General features: G+C 58.5%; 6 protein-coding genes across 6 annotated transcripts; 2 read left to right on the top strand and 4 right to left on the bottom strand.

The window, feature by feature from the left end:
* Position 1: 1 nt before the first annotated feature.
* Positions 2 to 717, bottom strand: W97_06801 (uncharacterized protein; the record flags this gene model as incomplete). The annotated part of the gene is made up of 5 exons (XM_007784785.1): positions 2 to 184; positions 235 to 264; positions 311 to 382; positions 442 to 474; positions 562 to 717. 5 exons carry the CDS (start codon positions 715 to 717, stop codon positions 2 to 4), a joined length of 474 nt encoding a protein of 157 aa, XP_007782975.1.
* A 1,448-nt stretch (positions 718 to 2,165) lies between these two features.
* On the bottom strand, positions 2,166 to 4,503 carry W97_06802 (uncharacterized protein; the record flags this gene model as incomplete). Its single annotated transcript, XM_007784786.1, has 4 exons — positions 2,166 to 2,256; positions 2,496 to 3,445; positions 3,498 to 4,210; positions 4,284 to 4,503. 4 exons carry the CDS (start codon positions 4,501 to 4,503, stop codon positions 2,166 to 2,168), a joined length of 1,974 nt encoding a protein of 657 aa, XP_007782976.1.
* A 332-nt stretch (positions 4,504 to 4,835) lies between these two features.
* Positions 4,836 to 5,739, top strand: W97_06803 (uncharacterized protein; the record flags this gene model as incomplete). Its single annotated transcript, XM_007784787.1, has 4 exons — positions 4,836 to 5,025; positions 5,141 to 5,165; positions 5,398 to 5,557; positions 5,689 to 5,739. The coding sequence occupies 4 exons, from the start codon at positions 4,836 to 4,838 to the stop codon at positions 5,737 to 5,739; spliced, it is 426 nt and encodes a 141-aa protein (XP_007782977.1).
* Positions 5,740 to 6,084: 345 nt separating this feature from the next.
* Positions 6,085 to 8,951, bottom strand: W97_06804 (uncharacterized protein; the record flags this gene model as incomplete). Its single annotated transcript, XM_007784788.1, has 9 exons — positions 6,085 to 6,236; positions 6,403 to 6,562; positions 6,656 to 7,061; positions 7,116 to 7,252; positions 7,306 to 7,412; positions 7,465 to 7,588; positions 7,636 to 8,047; positions 8,100 to 8,193; positions 8,243 to 8,951. 9 exons carry the CDS (start codon positions 8,949 to 8,951, stop codon positions 6,085 to 6,087), a joined length of 2,301 nt encoding a protein of 766 aa, XP_007782978.1.
* Positions 8,952 to 9,538: 587 nt separating this feature from the next.
* Positions 9,539 to 10,419, bottom strand: W97_06805 (uncharacterized protein; the record flags this gene model as incomplete). Its single annotated transcript, XM_007784789.1, has 2 exons — positions 9,539 to 10,263; positions 10,341 to 10,419. The coding sequence occupies 2 exons, from the start codon at positions 10,417 to 10,419 to the stop codon at positions 9,539 to 9,541; spliced, it is 804 nt and encodes a 267-aa protein (XP_007782979.1).
* Positions 10,420 to 10,792: 373 nt separating this feature from the next.
* On the top strand, positions 10,793 to 12,113 carry W97_06806 (uncharacterized protein; the record flags this gene model as incomplete). Its single annotated transcript, XM_007784790.1, has 3 exons — positions 10,793 to 10,977; positions 11,039 to 11,786; positions 11,895 to 12,113. The coding sequence occupies 3 exons, from the start codon at positions 10,793 to 10,795 to the stop codon at positions 12,111 to 12,113; spliced, it is 1,152 nt and encodes a 383-aa protein (XP_007782980.1).
* Positions 12,114 to 12,863: the final 750 nt, after the last annotated feature.

Consider the following 12,863-nt stretch of genomic DNA (forward strand, 5'->3'; position numbering starts at 1 on the left):
TCTACTGCCCATTCTCCGGCCACTTCCGAACCCTGGTCTTGACTTCGGTAAACGTAAAGACATGCGGGAAAAGCTGCGCATCCAGGTTCCTTAGCCACATGGGCGACCCCTTGTGGTTGGCTCTAACGATCTCCAAAGTCTTTGCAAGTCCAACTACATCCAGGTCGTTTTCCATGACTCCTTCCTAGAGACCGATTAGAGATTCGATCATTAAGAGACGTCATACACCCTTACCATATTGAATGGATTTGGTCTCATCCTCGACTGTACAACATTAGGCGATTTCTTTCCGTCAACATAGAATACTTACTGAATTGAGGAAGCGATATTGGCTATACAGCCCCTTGTACTCCCGTCCTATCACCCAAGGGTAACCAACCGCCTGCGTGAACAGTGAGCGACTGAGCGAGTTACCTAAAAGAAGGTAGAGATTAAACATACCATCAAGCGAGGAACATTCTGCTCAGGAGTAGCCTTTTAGGCCCCAGCATCTGTGTTAGCTAATTGTGTTTGCCTCTCTTAACACTCAACCCGCAATGTCATGGGCTGTCAGTGACTCACCTCATAGGCTTTTTTTTGAGCCTTCCGAAAGGCGGATATCCACTCGCGCACTAGGTGCTGTCCGCCCCTTGGGAGGACTTGAAGGGCGTACTCGAATGGATGATCAGGTCTGGCTGTTGGTCTTGTTGCTGCGAGAATGCCACCACCAGGCGCCATGTTGCTAAGGAATTGACTCCAAGAATCTAGATCCTCTTCGAATGGGGGACGAGCTTCAGGCAACGTGTCTTGGCTCAGATCCCACAGTTCGTCGAGAAACAACTGTTGGGCATCCTGCTTCATAGCTGTCGTGAACTTGATTTGAAAGGCATGCTCATAGACCTTATCGAAGAACCGCTTTCGACTCCCAGCGGTCTGAAAAAGGCTTGGATATTGGTGAAGGCGGTCGCACTCTTCCAGGATCACGGCCAAGAGCTCTTGTCTCGCAGATAGGAGGGGAGTTCGAAGATGTGTACCGCCCGGTACTGTGTCGAGACAGGGCGTAGCATCCAGGATGTAACTGTTAGAAATTGCCTTCAGACAGCTTAAGAGCCCGTCTAGAAACTGTTGGTCACACAGTTTAGAATGCGTAATAGCAGCTGCAAGAAATGTCAGCGAACCTGTTTAAAGTGCAACAGAAACTATAACTTACAGCTGACATAGTCGCGCATAAACTCAGCCGATGATTTGACAGCCTGAACAAGCGGGTGAGACGCGGGTATTGCAAGGCTACGAGTAGCAGCGCTGGATTGATCCATGAGACGTAGAGGAGAAGACTAGTTTGGATAGGACTTGAGAAAGCTTGCGGGCAAGCGATGATCGGATGTTGGGGATGACTTGTCTGACAGGTTTAAGAAGAAAGTGTCGTGTTAATGCTGACAGCTACACAACGTAAACACACGTCACGTGCTACTCACATCTTATTATTGTTCCAGCGAATGGTGACATTCAGGCGGGACAATATCGTTAGTCGGAACTTCTGCCAGTGATATTCAACCACACTCCCCTTGCTTTGGGCTTAGCTCGCTTGACAAATCAATCGAATGACTCTCTGTTACCCTATCCTCATGCCCCAAACCCAGCCATCCCCCCCACCCACCCAACCCATCCCCCAACCTCCCACTCACCATCCCACCCACCAACCCCTCCACCCACCTCCTCCCATCCCACCTCACCCTCTCCATCCACCCAGTCCCCCACCCCACGCAGCCCCCATGCCTCCACCTCACCAGGACCTCAGCACAGCACCGCGGTACGCAACATGCGCGCTCCAATCTCTCGTAGCGGCGCGGAGGGGGTGGAGACGAGCAGCAGCGCCGCCGCTGCGTGATGTGACTGGGGTCGGGACTTGGGCTCCTCAGTGCTGCTGCTGCTCTACGCGTGCGTGGGTTGGGATTGAGGGTTGAGGGTTGAGGTGTGTAGGAAGGGGGCCGTCGAAGCTGAGTGGCACTGCAGCGGCAGGGTGAGAGTGTGAGAATAGTGCGGCGGGTCAGGTCTTCGTCTTGCTCGATGTGTGACGAGGGGTGGAAGAGAGGGGGGATGGCGGAGCAAGCAGCGCCATCTCCGGCGCTCGTGAGTATTTCGCTGCCTATGTTCCTTTTCTTTGTGGCCCGGTGGGGCGAGGAGCGTCAGCCGCCGCCGTTCCAGTCGCTGGCCCAGATGAAGGTCGTGCAGCGCCACTGGGTGCCCTTTTCTTTGTTCCCCGTTGAGCCGAGTGGTCTAGTGGGGCGGCATGGTGTCAGCAAACCACGATCTCAGAAAGAGCTGCTTGGAGTGTACTGCTCGTATCTTCTTACTTCAGCACGCCAGGAGCATGTGCTGACGGGAAATCGCTTCCGCGAGAAACGCCCAAGTCATGCTGGGCCAGCCAACGATGCCCGACGAGACAGACACCACAAGACACTCCCCGACAGAGCAGCAGGCCAGATCCATGACAAGAAAGAAAGCTTTCCACTGACCTCGCGCAAATCCAGAACGCCCGTCCGCAATTAAACCCCGCTTTCTTCGTCACCATCCTCAGGCACGGCTCGCCGTGTCCCTCGCAGCGGGGCGGGCTCGGCTTCGTGAAGAGCTTGTTCCAAGATTCCTTCGAGACAATCGGATCGATGACGCTGTCGTTGGACGCTGCGTCTGGCTGGGGTTGGGGGTTCGTCGATGATGGAGAGTGGAGGGAGAGGGGCGGGGTGTTGGTCTTCGAATTGGCGGCGGCGGCTGCGACCGGGCTGAGCTGTGCGCTGGAGGCGGATGCGAGGGGCTGTACGGGGGATGTGGGATCTGCGCCGCCGTTCATGGGATGTGCGCTGATGGCGAGTGCGTTGTCTGAGGCGGCGTCTTGGAGTGCGCGGTCTGCTGTCGGTGTGTCAGTGGCAGGGGGTGGCGTCGCCGGTAGGCTCTTTGGCCTGAAGAAGCCTGTCAGTGTTTTCTGGCCCTGGGATGCTGCCGGTACACCAGAGATCGTGGTGGATTTAATGCGCTTGGCTTGCTTCGTGGGAACGGCCTCGGCGGGGCGCTTTTTGCTCGCTTTCGCGATGGGTGAGACTCCGTTCGGTGTCATTGCGTTTACTGGCGGAACCCCTGGCTCAGCTGCTGGCATCCCTGAGGACTCTAGTGCTGAAGACTGGAATGAGCCTCCGAGGTCTTCGGCCGAGGATACAATGCTGTTCGGGGTGCTGCGCGACGGTCGTGGTGACGCTTTCGGAGCGAACATGTCTCTGATGCTGCGCCGCTTGTCGAACTCGGGAAGCAGCCTGCCTGAGAAGGCGGGGAGGATCTTCATAGTATGCTCGATCAACCTCTTCCCATTCTTAAACATGCCTGGCGGATTCATGATGTCTCGTATGTTGACCTCCTCACCCTCATAATTGACATGTTCCTTGATAACGGCATACACCGGGCAATGATCCGAGCCCTGGACATCGTCAGCCATTGCAACAACACGGAGCAGCATAGACGCAACTCACCATCAGCCCTTCCTGGATGTCCGACTCGCAGAACCAGCTCTTCATCTCGATGCTCGCGAGGACGTAATCAATCCTAGACCCAAAGTTCCCCGGCCTCGCATTGATCTTCTGCTCCCAATGCGTATACATACCCTTCCTACCCTCATGAAACCCCCTGCACACATCCCACAGCACCGGCTTCTCCCTGCCCTCATCCCTCGGCCCAACCACCTCTCCGCCCTCGAGCAGCTGGTTGAAGATGCGGCGGTTGGGCGTGGAGATGTAGTCCTCGTGCAATATGCCCTCTTTCCGCATCGTCTCCTCCGCGTTCGCGGTGTCGATTTCCGCACGCGAGACGTTCAGGTCTCCTGTCAAGACGACTCTCTTCCCCATCTTCTCCAGGTTTCGGATCCTCATGTCCAACGCGCTGAGGAAGGCATACCGGAAGTCGTCGCGCAGGCCGTTGCTGTTGGCCGGGCTGTAGACGCCGAAGAGGACGAAGGCTGGGAACTCGAGGGCCACGCAGCGGCCTTCTGCATCGAGGACTGCGGGGTCCACGCCCAGGGATGCGATCTGAGCGTCTGAAGGGTAGCCGCCGATGCATTGGTCTTGGAGGTGTGAGCGCCAGGGGATTGAGGAGTCAGGGGGGCAGAGAACACCCAGGATGCCTTCTTCGGCATGGATGGGCGCGCAGACGGATTGCCGGGTGTAGATGCCGACGCCGGAGTATCCTGCTCACGTCAAAGTTAGCATCCTATCCTCAGCTCGTCGTAGAACTAAACACAAGACTCATCTGCCATTACACACCTTTCTTGTGCTTCGGCAGACTGAAGTAGCAGTCCCAGCCCGGCACGAGCACCATATCGTCCCGGAGGTCCTTCCGTTGGATCTTCAGCTCTTGCATGATGACGATATCGGCTTCGAGGATGTCGAACATGCCGTCGAAGGTGCGTTTGTCCCGCCATGGCTGGTAGCCAAAGGGGTTGCGGATCCCGTTAACGTTCCATGTCGTGATGCGGAGCGTCATCGTGTGTTCGTGGCTTCCGACGCTTCATATCTCGTTCAGCGCATGGGAGAGGGTGGACTTGGGGAGTAAGGTCCGACAAACAACGAAGAGGCGTGTGTCTGTATTGGTCTCATCCAAAGTAAAGAGTATCTCAAGGCTCCGTACCTCAGTCTGAGTATCCCCGAAGTCGATACCGCCAAGAGATGCGATCCCCAGATTAGATAACCCTCCCGTGCTCTGCAAGCACATCCGCGTCCCTTGGCACCATGACACTCGACCTCACCGCAGCTCCCATCTCTCACCAAGCTCCCGCCAGCAACCCCCAAACACCAATTGCACCCGCAAACACCACCATGTCCCCCCAACAAGCCCTCCTCCGCACCGGCGCACGCAGCCTGCGCACCCCGCTCGCGCGCTCGGCCCTCCGCCGCCCCTACGCTACCCAAGGAGGAGGAGTCGGCGAGACCGGCCTTCGCGGGCCCGCGGACAATGCGTTCAACCGCGAGAGAGCGGCCGTGAAGCATCATGCTGCCCAGACGAGCGGTGAGTGGGGTTGGCACAGGCATAGGCATAGGCATTGGCATTGAGGGTTCTCCTGCTCTGCCGCCCGATGCCTTCAGTGTTTGTGGGAGAGAGCCGCGCTGACGAGGGACCGCAGATCTCTGGCGCAAGCTGTCGATTTAGTAAGTCGCACCTTCACCGCCTTCCCACCTCCTCACCACCCTCTTCGAATCCCTCGCCGCGATCTCGAGCGGCGGACCCCGGGGCACGCAAGGACAGCGTCAATGGAACCCCCCCCCCCCCCCCCCCCCCCCCCCCCCCCCCCCCCCCCCCCCCCCCCCCCCCCCCCCCCCCCCCCCCCCCCCCCCCCCCCCCAGAAGAACAACCCCGACTGACCTCATCTCACCCCCACAGCGTCGTCATCCCCGCCCTCATTATCGCGGGCGCAAACGCCTACAGGCTGTGGAACGAGCACTGGGAGCACAAGGCGCACGAGCCGCCGCCAGAGGAGCGCCCGGAGTATCCGTACCAGAACTTGCGGACCAAGAACTTCTTCTGGGGGGATGGGGATAAGGTCAGTGCATGTTTGGTCTTGTTGCTCTCTCTGTTCGGGAAACTGGCTGTTCTTTCTATTAACGTTACGGTGCTACGATCCTCCTTGAGCGGCTGGGGGGAGGGACAGGCTGACATGTATACGTGGTGTAGACGCTTTTCTGGAACGACAAGATTAACTATCACAAGAAGGACGATGAGTAGGCGACGGTGGTTGAGTCGATGAAAGGGCATGGGCGGCGGGAACGGCGGTGGATGAGAGGGGATGGCGGATTGTCTGTACAGAATAAAGTGTTTCGTAGCATGCGAGGCCCTGAGCTGCCTGACCTACACGAACCCTACAAGCAGCCTCGACTGGGTGCCCGACCCAACCTATGTGGACTGCGTAATACACACCCACTCTGCCCTTCCCCACCAGCTCCCGCTGCACCACCATCCCATCATTGCCGCGGCAGCAATATCTCATCCCACTCTCCCGTCATCTCTGCTGTCGACCGAGTCATCCCACAAGCGCGTCCTGTCCCCTCTTCCTTGAACGCCTGCATCCGCTCATCTCGCAACTATGCCATCCCCCCTGCCCACCTCCAAGTACCGCGCCGCCCAGTCCTCCGCCGCGGCCTCCTCCCCTCCGAGCCGCGCAATGACGGCCTTCCTCAGCAGCATGTCGCGCCAGCCGTCCGTGTCGTCGATGCGTTCGTAGCCTGTGGTTCAGCCGGGTCAGCCACTGTGCTTCATCACGCGCTCGCGTTGCGTAGACGTGCGGGTAACCACGATCTGTCAAGGGAGCCACCCATGCGTTGGAGAAGTGAGGCAGTGAGGCAGTGGTTTAGGCTTCAGCAGCCGAGACCGACCGCCATGACAACTTACGTTCCAGCGCCCGCTCGACACACACGTCCGCCCTCGCCACCAACACCGTCACCCGTCGAGGCTCCTGCTCCGTCATGGCTTGGCCCGCAAGCCCCATCCACGCATCCGCCTGCAGCGCATACAACCGCGCCACGAGCGCCTCGTCCCCGCCTTCGAGCGCCTGCTCCCACGAAGCAGAACGTCAGCACGGATCTGCACAGCCTCCCGCCCCTTTCTCTCCAGGTGGTCCACAAAGAGCAACACATCAACATACCTGCGGCACCACCGCCTCCAGAATCTCCGCCACCGCCCCAAACTCCTCTAGCGCAACAAGACACGCGCCGACGCTCCCCAGCGCCGCCCACAGCGCCGGCAGTATGCGTGCACGATACGCCGCGCTCGCCGCGCGCATGGCGATCGAGAATCCTCTCACGGGATGCCCGCACGCGATGAAGAGGTCGGCTTTGAGCCGCAGACAGTGGAGGCGCTGCGCCAGATCGCCGTCGTTGGCGCGCAGTTCTGCGGCCAGGTCTTCGATCTTGGTGAGAGCGGCCTCGAAGGAAGAGGTGCGGAGCAGGTGCTCGATTTCGAGGAGGTGGAGGTGGTGGGCGAGCTCTGGGTCGGAGGGGGCGGCGGCGAGGAGGCGGCGGAGGAGGGGGAGGGAGGTGTCGTTGTCGCATCTTCGTAAGGTCAGTGTGGGGCTGAGAGGGCTAAGGGGGCTGTGGGACACGTACTGCCGGATTGAGTGGGTTAGGTGAGCGAGACGGGAGCAGGTGGTTATGTATTGGTGGAGCTTGAGTGTGCGGTGTGTGCCTGGGTCGATGTTGTCGAGGAGGGTTTGGGCGGCTTTGTAGTTGCCTGCTTGGACGTTCTGGGATTTGTCAGTGACGCTGCGCAACTTTTCGTTCTGGTGGCGGGTGCGACCTTGAAGGCGCAGCGGCAGATGGCCCGCACGATGTCGTCAGACGGGGATGAGTCGCGATAGCATTGGAGTAACAAATCGCAGTAAACACTCGAGAGGTTGGCGAACCCTGTGCGGCATTAGTCAGTGATATACACTCCACGAGATCTAGATTAACAGACCCAATCGTTGAGCCAACGAAGACTGAAGCAGCATCTGTGCCGGTACAGTGCTGGAGAGACTCTTGTTGGCATTCAAAGAGGCGGCCTGAAGGAGCAGTTCCGAAGCGCGTGACACGCCGTCACCCTGCATGAATGTGAGAACCTGTGCCGTCTCCATACTCAGCGACATACGTTTGCCAGGCTCAGCTTGGCCTCATTCAGCAAGGTAGAGCTGAGGAGACTCCACATCTTGCCGTCCTTTGCCCTCGCCTTCAGAAAAGCCACCGCGTCCTTCTTCGAGCCAGGCGCTGGCGAGTAGCCCGCGGCTTTCAGTTGTGTGGGATACGCGTTGCTGAGATGGTTGAGCCAGCTCAGGCTGAAGTTCAGACAGCTCATGTCCTGGTTCTCTCTGGCCGTAGCTATGGTTTCGTGCGCTGCAGCGATAGCTCCACTATAAGACCCGAAATCTGCCTGAAGCATCGCCATGTGCAGCAGGGCGTATTGGTAGTATGTCTTGTCACCCGTTTGCATCGTGTAGTCGAAATAGCGATGAAGGTTGTCGAAGGAGGAGGTGTAGTCGCCGGCGCGCCAGGCATCCAGGAAACTGAAGGTTCTGTAAGTGCTCGATCGCGGATCGAGGACGGTGCTAGACACACCTGAGGAAGTGTAGCAGACTCGGCGTGGAGGTCCCATGTCCGCTCATCTTGCGGAGGTTGGCTTTCATCTCGTCTGATACTCTGTTCCCGAGCTCTGTCTCGCGGTCAGCAGTAGCTTTGCACTGGCGTCCGGTCAGACTGACTCTGCAGGCTCTCAACTTGGAACTTGAGCAACTCCTCCATGTCATGGGCGCTGAAGTTGGGTCCAGGTTGCCTGTTCTCCGTAAGGCAGCCATAAGCCACGTCCATAAGAGGAGACCCCTCATGCAGGCCCAGCTCCTGTACGTTGACGTCGAAGCTAACGGGACCAGCGGACTGATTCCGCCGCCTCCAGGCTGGTTCGGTCGACTTTTTGTAAGTCAGGAAGTCAGCCCACAGCCTGATAGTGTCGTCAAGCTGCAACCGTGTGAACTCGAGCTGTGATCGGCGCACGAAAGCCCCAAGCAGTGACGTGCGTGACAGAGCTATGCGATCCTTCTGCTCGAGACCTGTACCTTCTGACGCTTCACCCTTTGGTGAGGCAAGGAGGTTGTGCAGGTTCTCAAAGAAGGTGTGCAGTGCGTCAAGGGAGTTGATCGACCATAGCTTCTTGACAAAAAGATCCGACAGTGTTCGTCCTGGGATATTGGACGCGAGTCCAGCAGTAACATCTTGAAAGCCCTTAATTGTTGTTTGAATGCTTGCTGAGCCACTAGAGGAAAGATTTTGGAAGTCTGAAGTAACTGGGGAGAGAATCTGTGAGGAGATGAAGGACAGAAGCGGTAGAGACGTGGAATTCGGTACTGTAGAGTCACAGTAGAGGGAAATGAGCACCAGGAGACTGATCTTTTGGGGCGTTAAATATCGGGTCATGGTGAAATGAAGACTTCAGAGTAGGCGGAGTTGTGAGATCGTACGTTTAGGCGTGTTCAGCAAAGAGTCTGACGGTGGAGCGTTTCAGGGGAGTACGAGTAAGGTTTTGTGGACGTGATCGTGTTTTGGACGTAGGGAGGTATACACCTTAAACCCATCTTAGGACACCAGTCAAAGCCGCGTCGGAACGCCCTGCTTGCGAGTCTGTCGATGTTTATCTCGTAGGTGACGCGTCCACGTCAATTTTTGAAAAGTAGGCAGTTGTTTCGCGCGCTTTACGTGCAAGACATGTCCGAAGTTCCAATACTGAAGGGTGAGTATCAATCTAGGTACTCAGTCACGTGCAGCATTACAAGTCTGACCAACTTTGAATGATAACACGCTTAGCACGTCCTCTCGCTGTAAGATCCGCCAAGTGTTTTCAGATGCTACGTCTCTCCAGGTTTATGAATAACGTCCGTGACAAACAGAGAAGCCGAAAGCTTTGCCATTCTGCCGAGACCTGAAACTACCAACAAACCCCTAGATGTAAGTATGTACCGACAAGACCATGCTCCACAGCTGCGCCAGACGCCTTCAAGCCTGCCCTACAACAATATCTTCTCAGGCGACGGCGGCTTCCTGATACTCTCCGGCTCTCCCGCTTCAAGCTCCCCGTCGACCCTGCGCCCAGAAACCTGTGGCTTCTCCGTCGCCCTCCTCCCCTCGATCGTCTCGTTCGTGGCCCACATGGCGCTGACAGACAGATCGAAGGGACCGGGCACCCTATCAATGAGCCCAATGCCGACCGTGCGGACCTTCTGCCTCAGCATCTCCCTCTGCGGCTCAACCACCAGCCCGTGATTCGTCCTCACAAACTCGGTCCAGTTGATCAGCACCGTCTCCCACTCGCCCGGTTTCCGTGAATACAGCCGGTGCTGGTGCAGATCCGTCGGCACAATCGACTCCGTCTGCACGTTCACGAAGTACTTCCGGCCGTCGGACTTGATGCGCAGCGCGAGGTACGTGTACGGATCGATATCCCACAGCGCCTTCCCGAACATGGTGGGGGGCCTGTCCTTTGTCCGCCAGGCCGCGTAGCCTGTCCTCTGGATCTCGGGCCGGTTGGGAGGCAGCTCGAGGGAGATGTTGCCGTGAAAGCGCGCGTGGGCCGGCTCGTCATCTTTCGTGGGGATGAAGTCGAGCGAGGCGCGCGAGAAGCCGCCCATGTCGGCGTCGGACATGACCTTGCATGCTTCGATAGAGGAGGGCTCGGAGAAGGTTATCAAGGGGAAGCGAGAGCTGGGTGTTCGTAATGCTTCGAGCTTGAGTGCTGTGTCGCTGGCGTATGAGTGTCAATGTCGCCAAAACATGCTGCCGTACAGCATTGGCGTGGGAGATGGACCGTACCGGTGTTGGAGAGCCTCTTGAACTCGTCAAGGCTTCGCCTCCAGAAGCCTGGAGCGAGGCATTGCGCGGTGGCTCGCATGTCTGTGCAGCGCCCTGTGTATCTGACTGCTTGACTGAGAGCCTGCGAAGATTCTGAGCGGTACAGTTGAAGTGGTCAATTTCTCAACCATAGCCGCCGCCGCCATGCATACGACAGCATTCGCGATGCATGATGCACGCCAAGCTTTTCTGCTGCCCCTTGGCGCGCTAGGCCCTGTCGGTCTCGCGTGGGCAAGAAAGTTCCCAGGCACTACTGGTGGCCATGATGAACACCTCTGCCGCAAACCTCCCGTAACGCTGGTATCCTGTCTTTCGCACTTCGCTCCTACCCGTACGCCCGCAAACACGCTCCTTCACATTCCCGGATCCAGTTGTAACGAAGACCAGGCGCGCCCTGAAGCCTCTCCAACCGCATGATCCTTCAACCATCCTCAGACACCCGGCAGTTGCCCCATACCACATCCACAGCGCTGCAGAGCCCTCTGCCGCAGTCGCGCGAGACAGGCGATGTCACGCCCCAGAAACAACCCGATGGCACACCGATAACCACACGGGACTCGCCCTTCGCGAAATCCTGGGCGCACTTCATCGCCGGCGGGTACCACTCCCCCTTCCCCCCTGGCCGGCACCCCTAGCTAACCCCCCTTCCCCATCCACAGCCTCGGAGGCACCGCAGCCGCGACCCTCACCGCGCCCCTCGACGTCCTCAAAACGCGCCTCCAATCCGACTACTACCAGAACCACCTCGCGGCCTCGCGCGCAGCCCGCGGCGTCCCTCCGCTACACACCCTCTCCCTCTTCCGCAGCTCTCTCCTCCACGTCCGCGAGACATTCCAGATCCTCTTCGCCGTCCCCGCGACCGAGGGCTGGCGCGCGCTGTTCAAGGGCCTCGGCCCCAACCTCGTCGGCGTGGTGCCCGCGCGCGCCATAAACTTCTACGTCTACGGCAACGGCAAGCGCGTCCTGGCGCAGACCTTCAACGAGGGCCGGGAAGCCGCATGGGTGCATCTGTGCTCTGCGGCGGCAGCGGGGATCGTGACGGGCACGGCGACGAACCCGATCTGGCTCGTCAAGACGCGCCTGCAGCTTGACCGGAGCCACGCGAAGGAGGCGGGGGGAGGGAGGCTGTACAAGAACGCGCTGGACTGCACGATCAAGACGGTGAGGCATGAGGGGATCAGAGGGCTGTATCGGGGGCTTAGCGCGAGTTATCTGGGCGTCACGGAGAGCACGCTGCAGTGGGTGCTGTATGAGCAGATGAAGATGTCGCTGGCGGCGCGCGAGGAGCGGCTCGCGGCCAGCACGAAGGAGCCGAGCGTGTGGGACCGCACGGTTGGGTGGACGGGGAAGTTGGGCGCGGCGGGGGGTGCAAAGTTCATCGCTACCATACTGACATATCCGCATGAGGTACGGCTGCCTTTCCCCTCCCCTTCCCTTCACTTCCGCTGTGTCCGGCCTACTGCCGCGTAGACAGCTTGGGCTGGTTGCTCTTCACACGACTAACACCCGATCCAGGTCGTCCGCACCCGCCTCCGCCAAGCCCCGATGGAAAACGGCCACCTCAAGTACACAGGCCTGGTGCAGTGTTTCCGGCTCGTGTGGAAGGAGGAAGGCATGGTGGCCCTGTACGGCGGCCTCGTCCCGCACCTGCTGCGCGTCGTGCCGAGCGCGGCCATCATGTTTGGCACCTATGAGACTGTGCTCAAGATGCTGGGCACGACGTCTACGGTCTGATGCGGGAGGTGGGATGGGAACTTGTTCTCCGCTCTGCTGGGGCTGGGGCTGGGGCTGGGGCTGTATAACATGCGTATCTAGAACGGGCGAAGCGGGCATTGGGTGCGGCGTTTTGCTTGTATAGTATGGGATTGCCTTGGGTTGGGTTGGGTTGTTGTAAGATCCTCACAAAACGTGCGCTGCGATGTGAGCTAGGGCAGAGAGCGTGGGTTACGATGCCATCATACCTGACGGCTTAGAAAACATGTCGAAGCAGCTCGGTATGAGCGGTATGCCTGCAATAGACATCAACCACATGCTGGTAACCCACTGAAGGTAGGGTGACCGGCACAGCATCACGAAAGACCTGGGACGCCAACACCGACACCACCGAACGCCATTACACAGAAAGCAACTAAGACAAGCCATCGCCATGACGTATCAAAGTCTGCTGCATACAATGCTACCGAAGATCATGCCTAGCGCTAAGAGCCACTACTTTGTATGCGTGCCCATCAGAGAAGCCGAGATCTGCCTCTTCCCACCGACAATCCCCGCCCTCATAAGCAATAAGTCCCATCCGCCATCCGCTCAAGAACTACCGAAAAGAGCCCGTCGTGACCCGTCGTGACCCGCAGGGGGGATAACATATACTTCGTCCGTATCGTGAGAGTCGTGAGCTCGTGACCAACGCGCGGGCTTCCCTGTATCCCGCAGCCGCCGCCGCCAAAGAGAAGAGTAAGGGGGGAAAGGAAATGCATGCACGCCATG

Source organism: Coniosporium apollinis (genome assembly GCF_000281105.1).
Source record: "Coniosporium apollinis CBS 100218 chromosome Unknown supercont1.36, whole genome shotgun sequence".
NCBI lineage: Eukaryota > Fungi > Ascomycota > Dothideomycetes > Coniosporium > Coniosporium apollinis.